Source organism: Marmota monax, unplaced genomic scaffold, assembly GCF_021218885.2.
Source record: "Marmota monax isolate L192 unplaced genomic scaffold, Marmota_monax_Labrador192_F-V1.1 WCK01_AAM20220418_F8-fsc01320, whole genome shotgun sequence".
Classification (NCBI taxonomy): Eukaryota; Metazoa; Chordata; class Mammalia; order Rodentia; family Sciuridae; genus Marmota; species Marmota monax.
This window is the reverse complement of record NW_026693865.1, coordinates 51,770-76,864: the sequence shown is the minus strand read 5'-3', so window position 1 is coordinate 76,864 and position 25,095 is coordinate 51,770. Positions and strand designations below refer to the sequence as shown.

The following is a 25,095-nucleotide window of genomic DNA, read 5'->3' as shown; positions in this document are numbered from 1 at the left end:
ATCCACATTATATCCAGGAATCTTTGTTTTATAGAGTTTAGGTGAGGATTTTAGTACAACCAGAGAACAAATTAACTCAATTGAAAGATATATTTTGAATATTAATCTTTCCTCTCATGGCTAACTGTGGAGTCAAGAATCTTCCTGAGTAGCACATGAAAGATTGTTAACTGTGTCATTAACCTGTGTTTAGGGTCATGTTCTGGGATAATTTTCTTTAATCTTCTCATTCTTCCAGATAAATCTGCTATTCTCCAATAGTGTGTTTGGATTTACCAGTGAACTTCCATGCAAAGATATAATAACAGTCTGTGTCTCTTTAATCCTGAGTATGTTCCCTCCTGTACCACTCAGATTTCATTGTTCTCTGTTAACCTCAGTCCCTTATGTTGTAACTTCTAGTCTGCCTTTCGTGTTATCTATTTAGTATGAGAAGTTTGTAGAATTTTCACTATCAATACCTATTTTGAGAGGGTTGGATGGCATTCTCTCAAAATATAACTCTACTTAGAAACTTCAAATGTGACCATTTGTAAAAAGGATCTTTGCAGATGTACTTCAATAAGGATTTTGAAATGAGATCATCATGTTAGGAAGCAAATCCAATGACCAGAGCTTTCATAAGATCAGAAGGCAGAAGAAGTTTAGAAAAAAGAGGAAATCAGAGAAGAACATCATGTGAAGTTGGAGGCACAGACTGGAGTGATACCACCATGCACCAAGGAAGACAAGGGACTCCAAAGGCTGGGCGTGACTCTTCACTAAAGACCAGAGCAAGCAAGTCCCCAACCACATGGTGATTTTTGAGACTGGTGAGGAGAACTGTGAGAGAGTAGTTTTGTGTTGCTGTAAATCATCCATTTAGAGTAATTTGTTAAGGCAGACGTAGGAAAATAATACAGCATGTAAATGATTCTATCATTAAAGTTCTTTTATTTTAATTATCTTACATGAATTGTGTATCTTGCCTGTTCACACTGGTAAAATCCTCATTTGTATTCTTCCACCCATTTGGGAAAATGCTTTGATTTTTTTTTTTTTTTTCAAAATATTACTTATCTTTTATTTTACAAACTAGATCTATGAAACGTTATCATATGGAAACTCTATCTGCCTAAGAATTGTAATAGATTATATATATATAATGCGGTGGTACTTGAAATTGAGTCCAAAAACACTCCAGCCCTGAGCTACTGCCCTACTTATTTTTATTTTATTTTATTTTTTTTTATTTTGAGATAGGGTCTTCTGATGTTGCAGAGGCTGGCCTTGAAGTTGTGATCCTCCTGCTTGAGCCTCCCAGTAGCTGGGATTACAGGAATATGCCACTGCGTCTGGCTCTGAATGATTTTTTAAAGACTTTTGGTTTTCTTTTTCTTAACAATGTAAGACCAAATTGGAGTCAAAGGGGAAGCTCTGTGCACCTAGATTAAGACCTAGAGTACATCTATGCTCTCTAGTACTGCTTGCCCTCGAGGCCATGCTTTAGAGCTGCTCAGTGATAGAAATTCCCATTTTCAGAACAGAATGGAGAGCTCATCATTAATCTGAGTAAGAAAATACATCTCTCTGAAAGTGACCATATTGTCAATCAAACAGATTTTCCTCTCTATATGGGTGTCATTATTCAACCTATAGGAAAATGAATGTAGCTGCATTGTTTTCTGTAGTTTGTTTATTTGAAAGGACTCACCAGACTGCAGTGTACTCACAGTGACAAACACATAGCTCAGTGATGTAGAGAAAAGATGCAGGCAAGCAATGGAGACCTACTGGACAGCAGGAAACTCCTTGCATTCTTACTGTCCCACATACCAGGCTATATCTTTTGCATGATATCAAGTGGACTGTTCAAAGAATGTGGTTTCTGCAAGGCTGAGTAAGGGGGAAGTTTAGGTGGGGTCTCATCTCTCTTGGTCATGTTATTAAGTCAGGCTGTCAAACACATTAGGGCTGTTGCCAAACACCAAGACAGTGATTGGAGTCACCAGAGTGCTGTTAGAGCTCACACAGAATATAATGAAGTCCACTGCTCTTATCTTAAGTAAGAGCAAAACTACAGGCAACCTAGTCATGACAGACATAAAGACAGAACTTTTTGTCAATCAGGTATAAATCAACCACATCTGCATGGCGATAATAACAAAATCCATAGCTTTTTAAGTCATTGCAGTGGTTTTTAGTGTTTTCTAAACAAATTACCATACAGTTAGCATGTTAAGGCAACACACACCTATCTTCTTTAGTTCTGTAGGTCCTAAATCTGGTGTAGGGTCAATGATTTCTCTACCTAGGGTCTCAAGCTGAAATCCAAGTGTCTGCTGGGCCAAGCTATTATCAGAAAGATGAGGGGAAGATATTTGATTGCAACCTCAGCTTGATTATATTGTTTCCATAATCCATTTTCTGGTGGATAGAAGACCACAGGCCCAGTTTTCTGGCTGGATATCAATGGGGTCCAGGTCTTAGCTCCTAGAAACCTGCCACATTTCATAATTCTGCCCTCTTGCATCTCTCACCTTGAAATTCTGACTTTTTCTTTAGTTCTGTTTACTCCACATAGATTGAAAGGAATTATGTGATTCATTCAGGTTCACATGAGTAATCTCCTAAAGTCAACTGATATTACACCTTAATTCTAAGAGAAAAATAATTTTACATTATGGCATAGATGATTGATTGAACAAATAAAATTGAATGTATAGGAGGAAGGACAAACCATCTTAGAACAGAACTTTGTAGAGTTATAATGTTCACAAATACAAAAATCAGGAGAAAATGATAAAAATATACAAAATAAAACAGTAAGTAGATATTTTTAAATGGAATCAGTGAAATTTGATGGAGACTTGCTTTGAGCCATAGAGCTAAGTAAACTGTGACAAGTTGTGTTGAGAGGCCACAAAACCAGAACTGTCAATACTAGGAAATCAGAGATGATAAAATATGACCTCAGGAATTAAAGTATTTGTTTAGTCACAAAGTGACTATACTTCTATTTTTTTTTCTCAAATGTATGATTTCCTGGAACTGATTTTCATATTAATAGTAATAGACCTAAAATAATTTTCAAACATGTAAATTACCATTCCTTAGTAATTTATTCCATTCACAAAGTGATTTATCTTCAAAATCTTTTAGTAACAGTTCTGTTTTTTTTTTTTTTTTTTTTTTTGACTAGTATCGGAACATTACTGAATTTGAGAGGAAGTCACTGTAGAAAGATTTATGGCAGTATACAGCAAATTCCATTAAGAAACATAGAGTCATTTCAATAAAATCAATAGCAAAATCAATTTATTTCCATGTAAAAGAAGGCAATATGATATTAAATGCAATTAGCCCTTCATATATATGAATTTTATATCTCTATAAAACTGAGGTTTAAAAATTTTGAAAGACAAAAAATGCCATCTGTACTGAATGTATACAGATATATTTCTTAACATTATTCCCTAAAAATATTGTATAAAAACTATACAAGTACATTTATAATATATTACTTTGCTATTATAAATAATCTAGAGGTGATATTACAGTGTTTTTGTACATCCAATGTCATTTTACCAAAGGAACTTGAACATCTACTGATTTTAGTGTCCAATCGTGTCTTGGAAGCGGTCTATCACAGATACTGAGGGACTACTATAATATGTAAAACAAAATAAAAAATAGCAAGTAGTTGTGAAAATTCACATAAAATATTTCAGCAATTTAATCCAGTGAACTATAAAATCATTTAAGAAAATTAGAGGAAGTAAAGATTATGTTGGTGATACATTGTTGTAACAGAAAATTCAGTATCGGAAAAGATATTTTCTCCCAGTGTGAGCCACAAATTCAATGAAATAGAATAAAATCATATGTGTGTGTGTATGTATTGGGTGTTGTCTAACATATCAGACTGACTTGAAAATTGTTTTGGAGAAGAAGATGATCAATAATCACCCAGATAATGTTGAATAATAGTAAAGTGAGGGGGATCAGTGTAGCCAAAATCAGGACCTATTTTAATGCTGCAGAAACTGACAAAGTATACAATCTAAGTGGACAATTACACATAGAGATCTCAATACATGGACAGATTTGAATAATGACAGACTTTAATAAGTCTTGCTATTTAATTGAATTTTAATATATAAAAAAGAAATTCCTTAATATTTACTCCATAATGTTTACAAAATAAAATGGTTTCAAATACTTTATATCCTAAATATGTAATAAAACATGAAGTAATTTCAAAAGTAATTTATATTATCTTCATGGTTTTATTTTGAAAAAAGTCTATTAACAAAGCCATTAACCATTGTGGAAAAAATTGATAAATTAAACTGCAGTAATTAAAAATTGTTGTTGTGGGGTATAATTGACTGAGTTAAATGCATATAAAAAAATATACCAGGCCTGGCGCGGTGGCACATTCCTGTAATCCCAGTAGCACAGGAGGCTGAGACAGGAGGATCCTGAGTTTAAAGCCAGACTCAGCAACTTAGCAAGGCACTAAGCAATTCAGTGAGACCCTGTCTCTAAATAAAATATAAAATAGGGCTGGGGATGTGGCTCAGTGGTTGAGTGTCCCTGAGTTCAATCCCCACTACCAACATAAATAAATAAATAAGCCAGAATAAGACCCATTAGTCTGCATAATGAGTATGTAGGCAAAAAACAAGAATAAAATGTGCTCTTCCTCCAAAGAAGTTAAAAAGAAATATATATATATATATATATATATATATATATATATATATATTATATATATATATATATATATATATATATAGAGAGAGAGAGAGAGAGAGAGAGAGAGAGAGAGAGAAAGTTTGAGAAGAAATTTCAAGGAGAAAGGACAAAGGAGCACTTCACAAATGCCCAGGGGGAAAAATAGTAATAATCCATAATATGTGGGAGACCCACCTTTCACTTGACTGAGTCACATTCCCAGGCTGGGTGCTGAGGCCCTCAGTCACAGAAATGTGGCAGAACTTTCCCCACCCTTCTTGGGTCCAAGGGTCGATGTCTGTGCATGGGTGTGTCTTGCTAAAGCCCCATGGGTGAAGCTATGCTCACCTGTTCCTTTGTAATATAACCTCTTGCCCTGTTTAGTATAGAATCTTCCATGGAAGTGCCTTGTGTGTGTGTCACCTTCTCTTACTGTGCCCTTGGTTGTGGCCTACCCAGGTATCAGTCAACCTGCTGACAGTGGACATCATGAAGATAGACTCAGCCCCCTGAAACCTGACCCCTTGCCTCATTTGAATAGCTTCTCCTCAATAAAAGGGGTCAGCACATGAGCACTCTCTCTCTTCCTGTGGATCCTTAAGGTCAGAGAAGCCATCACAGGACCCCAAAGTGTCTCTTGTGGGTTATTTTGCACAGCCCAGTTAGCTCAGTTCAACTGGAGTAATCCCTGAGCCTTTTAGTCGTGAGAACAGAAATCTGGCAGTAATAAGCAAAAAGAAATCAAACTCCAGTGAGATGCATGACACAACTATCAGTGCATCTAGTTTGTAACAGGAAGCACAGCACACTACATGCATGAGTGCATAAAAGAATTGGAGCAATGGCAACTCCCCACCCCCATCTCTGGCATATGAAATGTTAATCCTATTCAGCAAATAGACTGCCTTCGCCTAGAGATTCTATCTACCTGTGTTTATCCAGCAGATGCATGCATACCTGCAAACCAAGAGTTACCCCCAAGAATGTTCATCTTAATATGATTCATAGCTGTAAATATTTATCAAATCAGAATTTGAAGCAATTGTGATAATTTCACAAATGGAAAAATGAGAGGTGATGAAAACTGACAAACCTAGGAACAAAAATGAATGAAGCTTTCTGAGAAAAAAAAATCCTATACTAAGAATGTACTATTTTAAGTGAGTTTAAAAGAATATGTAGAAATGTCTATCATATATATGAATATAGGCATATATATAAGAATATATGCATATCTACATATTTCTACATATACATATATTTCTACTTTTCATACTATTTTATATTTTGTTTAATGAACAAATTATTATTATGATGATGAAAAGAAAAACAATATGTTTTTGCTAGGAGCAAATTCAAAATATGAGTTATCATTTGCTTCCCCAAAAATATGTTCCAAGACAGGTGATTTTGCTCAACATTTTCTTCCTCCTTTCTGAAAAGGAAGTAATTAAAACATTTAAATGTTTCATCATTTAATAATTAGCTTCTACTTTTAATTGAAAGATACAGGGTCACAATAACCCAGAATTCCTGCAGAAAGCTGTAAAATCTCTGAATATAGCTGGGCATGGTGGGGCACATCTGTAATCCCAGCAACTCAGAAGGAGAAAACAGGAGAATCACAAGTTCAAAGCAAGCCCCAGCAACTCAGCAGACCCTAAGCAACTTAGAGAAAACTTAAATAAAAGGTCTGGGGATGTGGTTCACTGCTTAAGTACCCTGAGTTAAATTCTCAGTACAAAAAAAAATTCTGAATAATTTATCACACTCATAATTAGAGGCATCCATTTGCTGTGGAAGAGAAAATAATAAATTACAATATAAAAATTAAGGCTAAGTCAGAGAGACATCCAAAATGATGACTCACACTAGTTTGCTCTCTGCAACTATGATCAATGTTGCAATATCCTATTACTGCATAAATTCATACACATGTACCATTTATTGATTTATTCAGAAAGTAAAGGCACTTGTATCTGTCAATTATGCCAAATTTCTATCCATGGATAGAATATAGAGTAGAATTTCTAAGATTTTTTTTCAACTACATCCTTGAAATTCTTCTTTTATGAATGAGGTTAGATATCTGTCCCTTTGTGAAAAAGAATGAGTTTCCCAACCTTTCTGTGAATTTAATTTGTTCAGTTCATTTTGTTATTTCTATGTTAGGCTTTTCCTTGGTATTTAAAATACCACTTATAGCTGGAGATCTAGCCCAGTTTTGGAGGGCTCGCCTAGCATGCTTGAGGCTCTGGCTTCAATCCCCAGGACTACACGCACAACATACACACATATACCCCTACACACACTGAAAGAGAGAGGGATGGGGGAGAGAGAGAGAGAGATAGAGAGAGAGAGAGAGAGAGAGAGAGAGAGAGAGAGAGAGAGAGAAATAGCCCTTCATCGGAGAATTAATAAACAGATATCTATCAATCTAGGATGTGTAAAGATGGTATTGCTCAGTGCCCAATTTATATTAAGAACTAAAATGTACTGTGCCCTCTATTCCATAGAGGGCCTGAAGACAGTGTATTCTGGCAACAGTGGGAGTTACCTGGGAAAAATTAAAGAAAGCAAATAAGCAGATGCCTAAGAGCTGCTCTTAATTAGAAATTTAAATATGTAGGTGAAAGAAGTCCTTGGGGGTAGACATAGCTGGTGATACTTATTTAAAGAACACTTTATAAAGAACAAATATTTTAAAAGCAGAGGGAATATAATAAGTGGTCTCACTTTGAAAAATTTAAATATCAAAATAGTTAAGCCTTCTTCAGGAAGAAAGAAAAATCAACCCATTCAAGAAAGGTTAATATGGATTCTTTTATCCTGATGACAAGCTTTAATTTGTATACAAACTCAAAAATGAAGTTTATAACATAGTGGGAAGATGTATGTCTTATTAAACAGTTCATCCATATGAGAAGCTCATGTTCATTTTTGCTTTCCACAGATGAAACACCAGGGAAAACCCCCAGAAGGAAACCTAACTGCATGGATGGAATTTGTCCTTTTGGGGTTTGCTGAGGTGCCCCAGCTCCAGTGGTTTCTGTTTGGACTGTTCTTTGTCATCTACATGATCACCCTGCTGGGCAATGGAACCATTTTGGTAATAACAAAAGTAGAGCCTGCTCTCCAGATGCCTATGTATTTTTTCCTTGGCAATTTTTCCTTTTTGGAGATCTGTTATGTTTCAGTTACTCTCCCCAGAATGCTCGTGAATCTTGGGACCCAGAGAAGGACCATCTCTTTGGTTGCCTGTGCTACACAAATGTGCTTCATTCTTGTACTGGGGGCCACAGAATGTTTCCTTCTGGCAGTGATGGCCTATGACCGCTATGTGGCCATTTGTAACCCTCTGCAGTATCCTCTGGTCATGAACCACAAGGTCTGTATCCTGCTGGTGGCTGCCTCCTGGATCAGTGGAATTCCTGTGCAGGTAGGTCAGACCTTCCAGGTTTTCTCCCTGCCATATTGTGCTTCCAATGTAATCAACCACTTCTTCTGTGACATCTCCCCAATACTTAAGCTGGCCTGTGGGGAAACCTTCACAATTGAGCTGATGGTCTATGTGGCTGCTGTGCTATTTGTCTCCGACCCATTTCTCTTAATACTCATCTCCTATATCAAAATCATCTCCACAGTCCTTAAATTGCCATCAGCCACAAGCAGAGCCAAAGCCTTCTCCACCTGCTCATCTCATCTTACAGTGGTGGTGTTATTCTTTGGATCAGCTATTATTACATATTTAAGACCTGAGGCTAGTCATTCAGCAGAAACTGACAAAGTGCTTTCTCTTTTCTACACTGTTGTGACTCCCATGTTCAACCCCATGATATATAGCCTGAGGAACAAGGTGTTAAAATGGCATTGAGAAAATTATTAGGGAAATAATCTACTTGAATAAATGTAAGTTATATTTGCAGGACTTTTTATTTTCTGCATCTGTAATAAAATTTCAAGTGGTATGTGTATTTAGATTTGTGTCTTATCTATCTCTTCAGTAGTTACTATTTCCAAATTAAATCTTATTTGTTATGTTGAGGGATTATTCTGTCTCAAGTTATATGAGTAATACATGTGTCACCAAATAGCAAATCATTTCATTGAAAATTCTTTATTTTTGTATGTGTGTGCAGTGTCAAATTACTATTGACAGAGCTGGTTGTAATCATCTTAATAATATTACAGTCTCTGTTGCAACAAATATTGAAAATCATGTCATTCATATCCATAGTTATATGACAATCATTTTTCAAAACAGGTAGAAAATGGACATTAAACGAAGAACATAAAAACTGACACACACATACACACACATATACACACAGATTTTTGAACCTAGCCTGATTTTTTAGAGAAATCAGTTCTTAGAAAAAAAGAGCATGTAGTTTCATGAATAATGTTAGTGAATATTATGCATGGTTTATGTCCCTTTAAAAGTTAGTATTCCTTTATGGTAATAATTTTGTACTTTAAATAATATAATAAAATATACACAACTAATATGGAAAACTAGAAGAAGGAAGATTTCTGTGAATAACAAGTTTTTTTATTGAATATGGACAAGTTGTTTTTTCAAAATAGAAATTTTCTTGGGGAGATAGACTATATAGCAGAATTCAGAAAGAAGATATTTTATAAAAGCACATATCTGCTATCAAATCACCAATATATCACAGATACTTTTCACTCTGTACACTGAAAATTATGAATTAATATATAACTAATGTTCATTGTAGCTATCTCAAAATTTTCTCTTATGTTTCTTTTATTTAACTGATAGTTTGGAGTTGGTTAAGTAATTTGTGTTAATTATGTAATGCTGAAAGCAAATGACAAATCTTTCCTTATTGTGGATAAGGAAAATCTATGTTTTTGTGTGAGCTATTGTCTCATACATATTGATGTAAGTAAACTTATTATTACTACTGTATACAAATGTAACATATTTCTGAAAAACTGTTACCTGTTAAAAGAATTTATGTTTAAACAAGAACATTGTAATGTTTGCACTTGTTCTTAAAAGAATTTGTCTTCAAGTTAATAATATGAGTTCTTATCACATTTAAAAGGAGATATCTAACACAAAGTGGAGAGAAAATGTGGTACTACTCTCTGTCTACCAGAAGATATCCGGAATGTGTGTTAACAACCCAAATGACATACCCAAATAAGACTTATATCCCAGCTGAAATAAAAGAAAAGCATGAATAAATCACTAATAACCTCAGATAAAGCCTCTATCAGAAGTTACCAACATCTAAAATAAATGATTGGTAATAGAAGAATGATGAAAGAAAAAAAATATACTAAGAATAATTTTGGAAAAATAATTTTGAGGCAGAAATTGGACAAACCACAAGCTATTGCATTTAGAATGGGGTCCAACAGAAATTGAAGAGTCTTTTTTCCTCACTGGACTTCCTGTGAAATATAGAGTAAAAATATTGATCAAGAGAAGAGAGTTTTGGAAGAAACAATGTCTATACTAGTAATAACAGATTGGTGCTCTTTCCATGATGAATTGGGTCCAGTGTATATTAGTCTGCCACTAAAGAGTTAGAAGTCCAGTCTAGGAAATGATGTCATACCTGGAATATAGGGTTAATCTCTTCTCCTGAAAAATTGTATATTCATCAGCAGCTCTAATCAAACTGAAGATAATGATTGGAAGTTCATGCTGCTGTGTCCATGAATAGTCTCTCCCTGTGTCTGTGTGGTCACTTGGCACAGCAACCCACTGGACAATGCTAATGGTAACTAGGGAAAGAGGCTGGGTGGTAACCACAGAATGGGTTTCCCTACCCATGTAATTATCCTAAAACTCCTCAGCTGAGGAAAACCTTTGATAAATATTCACGTTGTTAACAAATATCTTCACTTTTGGGGGATCATTTGAAGAAGTCTATTTATGTATTTTTCTAAAAATCTCTTAATGATTATTTCTCAATTTTGTTTCTTTCAAATCCCTCACTGTTCTCTCAAACCATTACCTTTAACCAATGGATGGGTACACAATCACACATCTGGTCATTTTTCCTTCCAACCTAAATTAACAACCAGAAGTACTGCTCAGAGTTCTTCCCCCTCACCAATCTCCTTGATGCATGTCCCAGAAAGTAGCTACAGAGTTACAGAAATTAGCTTTGGGGTAATACCTGAATGTCACATAGAACCCAGGTATATAGATCCATACTTTCTTTGCTAAGTGAACTTCTATGAGGTCATTAATATTGAATTAGAGAGAAAATGATGTAAGAGGAGAAAAGACCTTGATAATTTGAACTTTTTTTTTCATGTGAATTGCTTGTGCCATTAGGTCATCTTGAAGTATTATATACACCACTTCCATATGATACTTGGGACTTTTAAATAAAAGATTAATTTTCCTGCTATTTAGGTAGACTCTACAAATTACCTCTTTCATCCTGAGAAATACCGATATTTTATAGATTTTAAGGAGTTTTTAAAATCTAATTGGCATATTTAGAAATTTATTAGGAGTGTTTTAATTAGCACTTCAATAATATCTATGAGTTCTAACTTGAAATTTCTTTGTTTCTCTTTTTTACTATTTGTAATTTATCTCGTTTTATCTTCTTAATCATCTACTATATATTAACATATATATTATTAAACTTTATAAAAACAATATGTAGTTTTGGTTATCTTTCTTTTTATAAGTTTCCAATTTTATATATATTAAAAATATATTGAAGGAAGAACAGTAGAATAGAGGAAGCCAAATACAGAAAGGAGGAGGGGAGGGAAAGAGGAGACACTGGGGACTGAAATGGACCAAAATGAATCCATGCAAGTAGGATAATGTCAGAATGAACCCAACTATTACCTATAACTGTAATGCAGTTATGAAACCATTGAAATTGATGATACAAAAACCTGGAAGTAAGAAGATAAATACAATATTAGTGAAACCTTCTAGTACTTGGCTTTTTGTGTAATGATTTGTTTTTTATTAATTCATTTACTTATTAAAAATCTCCGTAGATATTTTTATTTCATATTATAGCATGTCATTTGGGATTTAATGTCATTCTAGTAGTTTATTTGTCTAAGTTAATTGCTTCCTCTAAAATTGTTCGGATTATTTTTATAGTAATTTTAAATTTTTTCAGAATCTGTTGTATTATATACAAAATCACATTTATAATTGTTATTTTTAAATTACTACTTTAAATTATTTAAAAGGGAAAATACAACAAGTATTTAAACACTATTTCTTACTGGTATAATTACCACCACAAAAGCTTTCTGTTTTGTGTAATTTTGACTTCACATATGGTGTCACTCCCTTTCAACGCAAAGACTATTTAATATTCCTCATTGTGCAGGGCTCGTAAGCAGCAACTTGCTATTGTTGATATTAATTTTGTTTCTGTGTATTTCAGGTCATATTTTCTTGTTTTTCTACATCTAATAAATTCTGTTTAAAACTGGACAATTTGTCTGACATACTATAGCAACTCCAGATTCTGGTACATGTAGGAATGGTGGTTGTTGTCCTTTGTTTATTTCATGTCTTGCCTGGACTAATTTTGTGGGATCTGTTTTATTTTGGTTGTGAAACTACTGATAAAACCTGGTTGTTCTTATTATGATTATGATTAGTTATATTCTATTGTCTAAATTCACAAGTATCTATCCCCCATTGGTCAGTATAGCTTAGTGATCAGCCAATGAGAGTGTCCTTAAATACACTAGCCAGAAGGACTTCCAATATTTCTTTATTGATGGATTTGTGGCTGTCTTGGAAAATGTATTAAAATTTCAGGAACTTTGAAAGGGTTTACTGGATTTTACTCTCTGCTTTTACATAGTCACATTTACCTGCATCAATCTTGGGACAGTCTAGAAGGTGTTTGGCATTGCACTCACACCCAGTCATTCAGATCTCTACAATAATTAGGATTTCAACAGTATCCACTTTCATTTCTCATTTCCAGAAATTTATGTTAAATTGTTGGCTATTCTGTCCCAAAGTCAATGAACACCATGGAGTAGCTATAATCTTGCCTCCCCCCACCCCACCACAAATTGATGATTTGTTACAGAAGTTGATATAATTTTTTTATTAAGAACTGTGGAAATTATTTATATATGCTGATTGAAGTTACACAAAATTCCACTGTATAAATCAGAAAGCAGCTAAATTATCAGGCATATAGAGTCCTAGTAGATCTTCTGTTTCATGTAATTGAAAGTGGTAATAAGAAATGCCTGTGCCAAAAAAAGCAAATTTTCACTTTTCTTATTTAGGTTGCCTTCCTTTTCTTAAACATTTTATGCACACAAAAACTTTAAAATGTAAAATTCTTATTTCAAGAAATCAAACTCAAAATGCAATATGGATTTAGTTGTAGAATTTTTTAAAAATTAGAATTGTTGGAAGAAAATATATGACAAAATATGTATGATCATGTTTAGACATATATCATAAAAGTTACTGAAATCACAAATGACAAAAGAAAATGTTTTCAATGTTTATATTTATTGGTAAATAAAAGAACTAGGAGAGACTGAGGATATAAGTAGAATAGCCATGAAGGTCATAGTTTGTTATACTAGACTCCTTCAATAGAAGAAAAATGCTTTCCTCGATTGGAAAGTTACCTGGGAAAGGATTTATCCCCAAGGCAGACACTATTTATTACTGCAGGAGCACTCGGGGTTTATTATTATTATTATTATTATTATTATTATTATTATTATTATTATTATTATTATTTTGTTGTTGTTAGTTTGCTTTTTTTTTGTTTTGTTTCATTTTTTTCCGAAAGTTGAATACATATTAGAAGAGGGTTATCCTCTATTACAAATAAAGGTAAATTCCCAAACTATAAAAACGACAGACTTCTTTATTGTTTTCTGTCTGTTAGCAATCAATAAAGGTAAGCATTATAACTAACCTAATTTTAAAATAGGTAAGCATGGACTACTTTTGACAAGTATAGAATTTATTTTTATATCTACTTTTTATCTTTATTAAAATTAACAATAAGAAATTTAAAATTTAAAAGGAACCCTTTGTTGTTGGTTACTATTTCAATTACATTTGTACTCTTGTGACTTTTGCTATTATTAGGTAAACTGAGAGAAAAATGGAAAATCCTTTTCAATAAAAGGAAGCAGCATGAAAGATTATTGTCATCATCATCTTCTTATGTGTTAATATTTGCTAAATAATTGTGTGATAAGCATGTATTTAACTATTTTACATCAACAAGGTCCAGACATCTTATCTTGTGCCAACCCAAATATATATACTAAGTGAGCAAAATATTGAATACACAATATTAAAATGGCTTTGCATTCTACTAATATTAGAAAGGTTCCTTCTTGGTAATAGTCACAAACCATGATAAATATATCTAAGAAGACAGAGAGCGGCTGAGGTTGTGGCTCAGCAGTACAGCGCTTGCCTCACACATGTGAGGCACCGACTTTGATCCTCAGCATCACCTAAAAATAAATAAATAAACAAAATAAAGGTATTGTGTCCATCTACAACTAAAAAAAATAAGAAAATAAATAAAATAAGATGACAGAAATATGTTAGCATGATTTTTTTTAATCATTAGAGATTTCTTGCAGAAATTCATCCTTCTGATTGTTTACACTGGTATCTACTTTTATTTCTTATTTATAATTTGATTCCAACCACTTGCACTTGATATAAGTATTATGTATGATAGAAGCTCTAATTCAACTCCACACTATTTACACCATAGAAGATCATTATTTCAAAGGGAATAACCATTAAATAAATAAACATGAATTATCTGAGCAAAACAAACATAGCGACATCAGGCTGAGTTATTAGTAATTTTCTCTCTTAGAAGTATAAATAGAAGTTTCTAAAGTTTCCAAAACTTGAAGAAATCATCAAGAATGTTATTTGAGGAAGCTTCTTATACAAAATTGTATTTAGAGTATAAGTCATCCAGAGGCATTGTACCACTGAACTGTGGGCTACACAAACCCATGGTTTTGTTTTGTTTTGTTTTGTTTTGTTGTTGTTGTTGTTTTTTTTACCTGGCACATTTTTCTATACTGGAAATCTGTTATGTTTCAGTCACTCTCCCAAGGATTCTGGTCAGAGTAGGAGAATTTCCTACGGGACTGTGCTAAGCAAAAGTGTTTCTTCCTTATGTTCAGTGCAGCAGAATGATTCCTCCTGGCTGTGATGCTGTATAACCACTATGTGGCCATCTGCAACCCTCTGCACTATCCACTAGTCATGAACCCAAAGAAGTGTCATCAACTGGCTGCTGGCTCCTGGCTCAGGGGAGTGCCAGTCCAGATAGGACAAATGTGCCAGATATTCTCTCTGCATTTCTGTCATTCTAACCAAAGCAACCACTTCTACTGGGACATATTCCCCATCATCAGGCTAGCCTGTAGGGACACCTGTGTACATGAGGTGTCTGTCTACATAGTAGCTATATTATTTGTTGTAGTCCCTTTTATGTTGATACTTGACACTTAGAGCAAAACTGTTTTCACCATTCTGAGGTTGCCAACAGCCCAAGGACGGGCTAAGGCATTCTGGCACTTGCTCCTCCCACTTGCTGGTTGTGGTTGTATTTTTTGGATCAGCTTCCATTACCTACTTCAGACCCAAATCCATCTATTCTGCAGCAATTGACCAATTACACTCTCTTTTCTACACTACAATGATTCCAATGTTTAGTCCTACAATATACAGTCTAAAGAATAAGGATGTAATCACTGCACTGAAAATATTCATGCTTAAATGATAGTACCACAGATTTATGTAAAATGTTTGAATTGCTGGTCACACAGTTGGCGAAAATACATTTATGTTTTTCATACTTCATATCTAAAGAAAATTATTTTCTCTTCAATAAAGTTGCAATGTACATCAGAAATCTCTTCTAAAATTAAAGAGCAGAATTCAATGTTATGACTTGCAACTGATATAAACTGGCAGGTCATTTACCTAAATAATTTCTTATGTATTCACAGCTATTGTTGTTGGTTTTCTCCTTTGATTGTTAATTTATAGACTTGCCAATTGTAGATGAATATTTAATGTTGTTAATTGAGTGATTAAATGAGTAATGAATAAAAGATACTGCCATTTCCTACCTCAGACTCTGAGCAAACTATGGAGATTTTACATCATCGCTAAGCACGGATAGCTCATTTATTTAACTCACTGTGTGTCAGTGTGGAAATACTCCATAGACAATACCAAAAGGAAAAAAAAAAAGCTTATGAACATTTAATCTCTTTCTCAACACTCTCTGAGAACATGATAAAATATAACACTCTTATCTGGTAAGTTATTCATTCGGTTTAACATCTAAAGTTATTGATTAATATGAATACATTAGTATTTTTTCCTAGGTAACCTATCCAACTTTGCCTGGAATGCAGTATCATATGTTGTGTCAGTTAATAATTTTATCAGAGATCTGATCAAATAAAGATCATATAAACAGGTCATCCCATTTTACTGGAACATTATGATAGACTAAAAACTTTAATTCATGGGTTTTGTGAATACACTAATTATATAATAAATGGAATTTTGCACGTGTGTGCCAGATTACAAACTTTTAGATTAGGATATTATCCAGGTAACCCAATAGATGACATGAACCCTAAAAATGCAGAAGAAGAGGAAGAGTATGTCATTTATATGTAATGACAAAAAACGAAGGGAAAAGGAAGCATAAGAAGGACTCAGTTTGCTTTTTCTGCCTTTCCATGAATGGGCCATATGCCAAAGTGGTGACTGTGAGAAGCCACTAAGGATATTTAGCTGATATTCATTAATAAAACAGGTATTACATTTCAATATATGCAAAGAACAGAGTTCTTCCAATAATATAATTTATCAAGTAAATGGATTCCCCAGGGTATCCTCCTGAAAACAGGCAGTAAGACCACTGGAGCTATAGAATAGCTTAATTTCAGCTCAGAAGTATATGAACAGAGTGAATAAACAGCTTTCAGACTGGGAAAGATATTTTCAAATCAGAAGGGGTTACTATCCAAAGCATACAAAGAACCGAAACAGCTCAATACAATGAAAAACCAAGAATCTAAATTAAAAAATGGGAGAAAAATGAGTATTCCTTACTTAAGGGATAAAAGTGGCCCCAGTAAGGCAAGTATTCAACATTACTAATCATCAGAGAAGTATAAATTAAAGGCACAAAGTGATATCACTTCACTCATGCAGAATGATGGTATAAAGAAAATGAAAGACAAAAGCAGTGGTCAGGATGTGGAGAAAATGAAACTTTGAACACTTACTATGGGAATATAAACTAATTCATCCTTTGTGGAAAAGATCATAGAGGTTACTCAGAGTAATAAAAATAGGACTACCATATGATGCAGCAATCACGCTACTGGGTATGTGTTCAACAGAGAGAAATCTGTAGGTTGACAAGATATCTGTACTTCCATACTCATTCCACCATGTACTCCAAGTGAAGACATGGAATAAGCCTAAGTGTACATCAGCAACTGAATATATGCATGGAATCTGGCATAAACACAATGCAGTATTGTTAGTACATAATAATTGAAGGAAATCCCGGCATTTATGGTAATATGGAAGAACTTGGAGGACATAAGAGTAAGTAACATAAGCCAGAGTTGGAACGAAAAACCCATCACAATCTCACTGCTATATCTCATCTACAAATATGAACTCAGAAGCAGAGAGTAGAATGGAGGTTGTGAGAGTAGAGTGGAGGGAGTGCAGAGATGCTGACCAGAGCAGGCAGAACAACTGAGAGGAGGTAAAAGTTGAAGAGACTGGCTGTATTTAATTTTGAGTATAGGCACCAAAAACAATATAGCTTTATGAATATATTATATTTTTAAGTAATTTTAAATGATATGTAAATACACAAAATTTTATCTATTGATGGAGTACCATTTAATGCTTTGAGACATAAATAAATTAGGTAATTTTAAAAATTGTTATAATTTGGGCTGGGGATGTGGCTCAAGCGGTAACGTGCTCCCTGGCATGCGCGGGGCAATGGGTTCGATCCTCCACACCACATAAAAATAAAATAAAATAAAGGTGTTGTGTCCACTGAAAACTGAAAAATAAATATTTAAAAAAATTGGTCTCTCTCTCTTTCTCTTTAAAAAATTGTTCTAATTAGTTATACATGACAGCAGAAGGCACTTCAACTCATTGTACTCAAATGAAGTACAACTTCTCATTTCTCTTTTTACAGGATGCAGAGTCACACTGTTCGTCCAATTTTTACATCATGATAAATCTGTCTATCTCCAAAAGTTTTTATCATTTCTCTCTGGGAATAATTTCAAAATCCCTTTTTTAAATTTAAATGTGGCGTATAGTATTGGTATCTCTCTTCATTATGATATGTGAGAATTCTTTCTCACATGTAAATCTAACTCAGTATTCATGAATAAAATTTTCTCTTTCATCCAGGATCCCCTAAAATTCCCCACTTCTCCTAACCAGCAATGTACTAAAAATGTTTGTGAGTTCATCCTTTTAAAGATTTCACTTGTGATTGAGTCCATGTGGTACCTGTTGTCTTCTTGGATTATTTTACTTAACATAATTATCTCCAAATCACTCTACAATGTAACAAATGGCAGGATTCCATTTTTTTTTTTTAGTGGCTGAATCAGAGTCCATTGTATGTATGTAATATATTTTGGTTACTCAACTGTCAGTTGATGGACACTTAGATGGTTTGTATTTCTTGGCTGTTGTGAATAGGACTGCAATAGATAAATGTGCATTCCCTTATATATTCTGGTCTAATTTCCTCTGAATATATATATATATATTCAGTAAAGGAACTGTTAGATCCCATAGTACTTCTATTTCTAATTTATTGAGGAAGTTCCATACACTTTTTTATAATGTCTGCACTAATTTACAATCTCACCAATAGTATGCAAGTGTTCCCTTGTCTTCCCATCCTCACTGACAATTGCTATTTTTTGTCACTTCTCCTGAGGTGAGGTGATGTTTTACTTTGCATTTTTGCCATGATTGATAAGGTTGTGTATTTTCTCACATACTTGATGATCATGTGTCTTCTTTTGCAAAACATCTATTCATTTCAATTGTCCATTTTTAATTGGGACATTTGTAGTTTTTGCTATTGAGTTTTGGAAGTTTCTTACATATTCTTTTTACAGAGAAGTAGATAAATACAGAAAAATCACTAGACTCTGTTCTACACCGATTCATCACATATTGTCAACCAATTTTGTATTTTTATATATATTGTATCATGTAGTTTTGATACTATTTAATGTTTCTTTGCTTGTTTTGTTTCTTTGCTTGTTTTTGTTCTGCTACCATGCATTATATTGATGACATTTCCTGATGTGACTTGTATGCAGGTAATTCATTCACTCTCATTTCTATGTAACATTCTTATATAAAACATATCTTAATGTCATTTATTTAATTTAAAACTAAAGGCAGCACAATATGGCACATGCAATTTTTGAACCTGAAAATAAAAATCGATTAATGTAATACCTATTTTTTTTGTTATATGATTGAAGGGTAACCTGAGTGGCTATGATAATGTCCAGGATTCCGAACCCTAAGATGAATGCATGTGTGAGGTCTGGTTTCCATTCCCAGCTCTACACACACAGGGAAACATATGCACACATGCAAATAGCTCTTCATTACAAAATTAATATGTGGATATGTGTCAATCTATGATGGTTACAGATGTTATTGCCCAGTACCCAATTCACATTAAGAAAGAAAATGTACTGTGCACTCTATTCCATAGGGAGCCTGAAAAGACTGTATTCTGGCTACAATGAGAGTTATCTGGGCAAAATGCAATAAAGCAAATAAGCAAATGCCTACGAGCTGCTCTTAATTAGAAATTTAAATGTGTAGGTGGAAGAAGTCCCTGGGGTAGACAGAACTGTTGATATTTAAAAAGCACCTTTCAAAGAACAAATATCTTAAAAACAGATGGAACATCTATTATGATAAAAGTGGTCTCACCTTAAGCAATTGAAATATCAAAATCTTTAAGCCTTACAGTAAGGAAAAAAATCAACCCAATCAAGAAAGGTAAATATGAACTTTTTATCCTGGTGAAATTTAATTAATAATACAAACTCAAAATTGATAGAGCATAGTGGGAAACTGGATGTTTCATTAAAGCGGCTCATGTATAACTCTCATTCTATTAAATATAAGTTGCAATGAAATGATAATTATAAAATAATGATATGAAGTTATGTGAAGTCAGAAAACTGTACAAACTGTTGTATTTTATGAATAGATAGTATTATAGGAAAACTTCCTTTTAAACTAACACATTGTTACAAATTATTTTCATATGTACCTATTCAGGCTAGATATAAAAATGGCAAATATTTAAAATATATGTTTTAAATTTTTTTCTTTTAATTATCGATAGACCTTTATTTTATTTATTTATATGTGGTAAATCCAGTGCCTCACAAATGCTAGCCAAGCAGTCTACCACTTAGCCACAAACCCAGCCCTAGATTATATTTTAATAGATTCCTGAAAGTATAACAATCCATGAAATAAACTTATAATCATCAAAGAATACATGAAATGGTACTATAGAAATGTAAGATAATATTTTTAAATAAAATTTTGAGAAATAAAACACTTATAGGATCAATTTTTTCTTTAAGTTTTAAATTGTTAATTTACAGGAAGTATACACCCAGGGAGAAGCTTAGGTAGCTTGTAATACTTGGATGAACTTGAATATTATTACATATTACTTTAATCTTTTGGTTGTTTTGGAGGAAACAGGCTCTTGAATTTAAAATAGAAAAATAAGAGCATTTTTTAACTTTGGTTAATAAAAACATTAACAACTGCAAAAAAGAAGGGTAATCAAATCTTATTTGAGCATATTGAGTAAATTTGTGCTTTGTACCTTGCTACCTCTGAATAAAATATTATTTAATCTCTTTTATATACTAATTATTTCACAAAAATATTGGATTTGTATAATGTAAAATCATATTTTATTTATCACTGAAAGTTATTGGAATAGTAAAATTAGTTTTTAAATATTGCCATTCACAATAAAAATACATAAAGTTTGGAATCTTGTTCTTTTTTTTTTCTTCTTATGAGGGATACTTTTAATAGTGTGTCTTACTTTGAATCATTTTTGAATAAAATATTAAGCACTATACATGGTGAACAACCATTATTTTATGATCTGTACTGATCTGCAGTAGTAAATAGTAGAGTCTTTACCTCCTAGATCATTTATTGATAATAAAATAAAAGTCATACAGTGAGATCAGGTCAAATTTCAACACACTGGGCTGAGGAATTATTTGTATTTTGGATAGTAGAACCACAGATAGATATGAGAATATAAACAAAAATATGACAGAGAACTCTGGATATTTATCTTAAGGTTTTGGGAATTTAATAACATTATAAGATTGCATTAAGATCTTTCTCTAGTCTCACATTAAAAAGATCATACAAAGAATAAACTATTTAGAGTATATTTTTATGTTATCTGAAACATTAAATAAATTTAAAACAATATTAATAAGTACCATTTATATAGACTTGCATAGATGTCATGCACTCTTAAAGCAGTTTTACATAAATAGAGATCAGTAATCCTAAAACTGGGTAAAATTATTGGCCTGTGTTACTTTTTTTATAATCCTATGGCAGCAGGAATAGAGCAATTTGTGTGAATCTCAGCCAGCAAGAAGAGGAGCTGTAGTTCAATTCTCACCATCTTTGTAGGACTCTATCTCACTTCCATGACTACCCATATTCTGTGTTTGGGGGGCCAGGTCCAAAGCCACAGGTTTGGAGAAATGATAGGGAAGGTTGAGATTAATGAAGAGCAAGAACCAGAAGATACTTTGGATATAATATCTAAAATTGCATTCACTTTTAAAATTATATACTAATTACATGTACTAAATGTCCCCTGAGAATGAATGAGTACCTCTTAAATATTTTTTCAAAGAGTCAAGTTCAACTTTCCATCATTGTGACCCAAATGAAGAGTAAGAATGGAATAAACTGCCTAAAAAGTAAGCAGATAACTCTATGAAATAAAATTTTTTGTCAATGTATTATTAACCTGGGGGCTAATGACCTGTTAGCCTAAAGCCCAATTTCTATAATCGACATAATTATATGTATAGAAACATAACTAGATGACAATCACTTTAAAATGGATCACTGATATTTTGCCAGTATTGTCTCAGTAAATTCTGACAAATAAGGTACCTTAGAAATGTTAAATATCTTTTTTTTATATCACAGACAATAAATAGTAGAGTTAGGATTCAAACCCAAGTTCAATATAAAACAATAATTCAACAATCAAACTTATGGGAAAATGAAGAAATTGTCTATTGTTATTTATCTCAATGTTAGTTTCTAAAAACATATAAAATAGAAAAGTTTGTAGAGTTTTTCAATTCTTTAGGGCTTATTGTTTGTTTTGTCTTTGTTTATGGAACAGCAAAGACTGTGGTGGGGCACACTGCACATGGAGTTTAATCTAGTGGCAGATTTTTTTTTTTCACTTCCACCACATACATACACACTGTCACATACCTCACAGGCCACCTTCGTTTCCCTCAATACATTCATAATTAATTCTATCTGGATCCATGTTCCCATACTAAGGAAAATTCTCTAATATGTCCCACTTCATATCCTATGGATGGATACATTTTTCCATTTGTCAACAAAATATTCTACATTTTCCAACTTTCTATAATTATGAATTATGTAATAAAGGCATTTATGTTAAAATTAAGTGATGGGAAGATATGAAGAGTTGAAATAGCCACAAAAAAATGTACTCTCTATTTCAAAAAGCTAGAAGAAAGGATAATGAAAATTTCACCATCAGGAAATAATGTTTGGGGAAATAAATATGTACCATGATTTAAATATTATGCAATGTATTCAAGTGTCAAAACATAATGTGGTGTCCCATTGATATGTACCATTTTAATGTTTTTGAGGGGAGTGACAGGGATGGGAGGGGCTATAAGGGTAGGAAGAAAGTAGAATGAATCACATGTTATTATCCCATGTGCATATATGACTGATTACACAACCAGTGTAACTCTACATCATGTACAACCAGAAAAATGGGTTATGCCATTTATGGATGATGTCAAAATGCATACTACTGTCATGTATAAGTAATTAGAAGGAATAAAAATGTTTCTAAAATGAGGGTTGGGGGCTTAGCACAATTAACCTGGGTTTGAGCCCAAACACCACTAAAAAAATTAATAAATGAAATTTTCAAAAGTGTGGGAGAAGATAAACTATGAAATAGTGTTATTCAAAATGCTTTAGAAAGTTCAGAGATGCCCAAGAATAGGATTTTCAAATAGTTAAATTAATTAAACCTTATTAAATGTAATTAATTAAACCTGACATTCCATGGCAGAGCTGTGGATTTATCTGCAGGAGTTGGCCAATGTACAGGTGCCTGTGAATAATTTGGATTATGCTGGACTTTGACAGGAGACACCATGGGATAATTCTGAAGAATCTTAGGGCAATGTGTGAGTGACCATGTATAAGATCTAATGTAAAAAAAGGTGGAATGTGTAAGGAATGTCATATTCTTACAGTGCAAACAATCACAGTGGTCCTGAGGATTGATATGGATGACCAGATTCTTTGAGAGTGCATATACCTGTCTCTAAAGGTCTATGAGAAGCTCATGTTCAGTTTTGCTTTCCACAGATGAAACACCAGGGAAAACCCCCAGAAGGAAACCTAACTTCATGGAAGGAATTTGTCCTTTTGGGGTTTGCTGAGGTGCCCCAGCTCCAGTGGTTTCTGTTTGGACTGTTCTTTGTCATCTACATGATCATCCTGCTGGGCAATGGAACTATTTTGGTAATAACAAAAGTGGAACCTGCTCTAAAGACTCCCATGTATTTTTTCCTTGGCAATTTTTCCTTTTTGGAGATCTGCTATGTTTCAGTTACTCTCCCCAGAATGCTCATGAATCTCGGGACCCAGAGAAGGACCATCTCTTTGGTTGCCTGTGCTACACAAATGTGCTTCATTCTTGTACTGGGGGCCACAGAATGTTTCCTTCTGGCAGTGATGGCCTATGACCGCTGTGTGGCCATTTGTAACCCTCTGCAGTATCCTCTGGTCATGAACCACAAGGTCTGTATCCTGCTGGTGGTTGCCTCCTGGATCAGTGGAATTCCTGTGCAGGTAGGGCTGACCTTCCAGATTTTCTCTCTATCATTTTGCGCTTCCAATGTAATCAACCACTTCTTCTGTGACATCTCCCCAATACTTAAGCTGGCCTGTGGGGAAACCTTCACAATTGAGCTGATGGTCTATGTGGCTGCTCTGCTGTTTGTCTCGGCCCCGTTTCTCTTAATACTCATCTCCTATATCAAAATCATCTCCACAGTCCTTAAATTGCCATCAGCCACAAGCAGAGCCAAAGCTTCTCCACCTGCTCATCTCATCTTACAGTGGTGGTGTTATTCTTTGGATCAGCTGTTATTACATATTTAAGACCTGAGGCTAGTCATTCAGCAGCAACTGACAAAGTGCTTTCTCTTTTCTATACTGTTGTGACTCCCATGTTCAACCCCATGATATATAGCCTGAGGAACAAGGTGTTAAAATGGCATTGAGAAAATTATTAGGAAAATAATTGAATCAATGCAATTTGTATTTGTAGGATTTATTTTGTTCTCCTGTATCCAGTGGTATGTTTCTTTAGCTCTGTGACTTATGTTTCTCTTGAATAACCATTTTCAAATTAAATTTTATTTCTGATGTTGACAGTTGCTTCTGTTTTAAGCTCTATATGTGATATATGTGCCACAAAATTCCAAATCATTTTATTGATATTTATATTTGTGTGTGTGCAACACTTACTAGCTGCACACTATTGACAGCAGTAATTTTAATTGAATTTATAATATTACAGTCTCTGTTGTATCACTTATTGTGCCATTGACATCCATAGATTTGTGATAGGCCATTTAAAAAAAAAAAGGTAGAAAATGGACATTAACTGAAGAACACAAGCACTGACACACACACATACACATGTATTTTGACCAAATAATGACTATTCAGAGAAAACTTTAGAGAAAAAATGTGTAGTTTCATAAATTTTGTTGGGGAATATTATGCCTGGCTTATTTACCTTTAAAAGTTAATATTCTTATATGGTTATTGTATCATAGTATAATAAATATTATTAAAATGTACACAAGTAAAATGGAGAACTGGAAAAAAAATTTTGTGAATAACTGACAAGTTTTTTATTGAATATCAACAAGTTATTTTTCAAAGTAAAA

The 25,095-nt window shown here is 33.5% G+C and overlaps 1 protein-coding gene and 2 pseudogenes across 1 annotated transcript; all 3 read left to right on the top strand.

The window, feature by feature from the left end:
• The first annotated feature begins 7,672 nt into the window (after nucleotides 1-7,672).
• LOC124105354 (olfactory receptor 10AG1-like) lies at nucleotides 7,673-8,638 on the top strand. The gene has a single exon (XM_046462494.2). The coding sequence runs from the start codon at nucleotides 7,673-7,675 to the stop codon at nucleotides 8,591-8,593; it is 921 nt and encodes a 306-aa protein (XP_046318450.1). The 3' UTR covers nucleotides 8,594-8,638.
• A 6,134-nt stretch (nucleotides 8,639-14,772) lies between these two features.
• Nucleotides 14,773-15,500, top strand: LOC124105352 (olfactory receptor 10AG1-like; annotated as a pseudogene).
• A 7,997-nt stretch (nucleotides 15,501-23,497) lies between these two features.
• Nucleotides 23,498-24,440, top strand: LOC124105359 (olfactory receptor 10AG1-like; annotated as a pseudogene).
• The last annotated feature ends 655 nt before the right edge of the window (nucleotides 24,441-25,095 follow it).

Coding starts and splice junctions, on each gene's coding strand:
- LOC124105354 (XM_046462494.2), top strand. CDS start 7,673: ATGAAACACCAGGGAAAACCCCCAGAAGGAAACCTAACTGCATGGATG.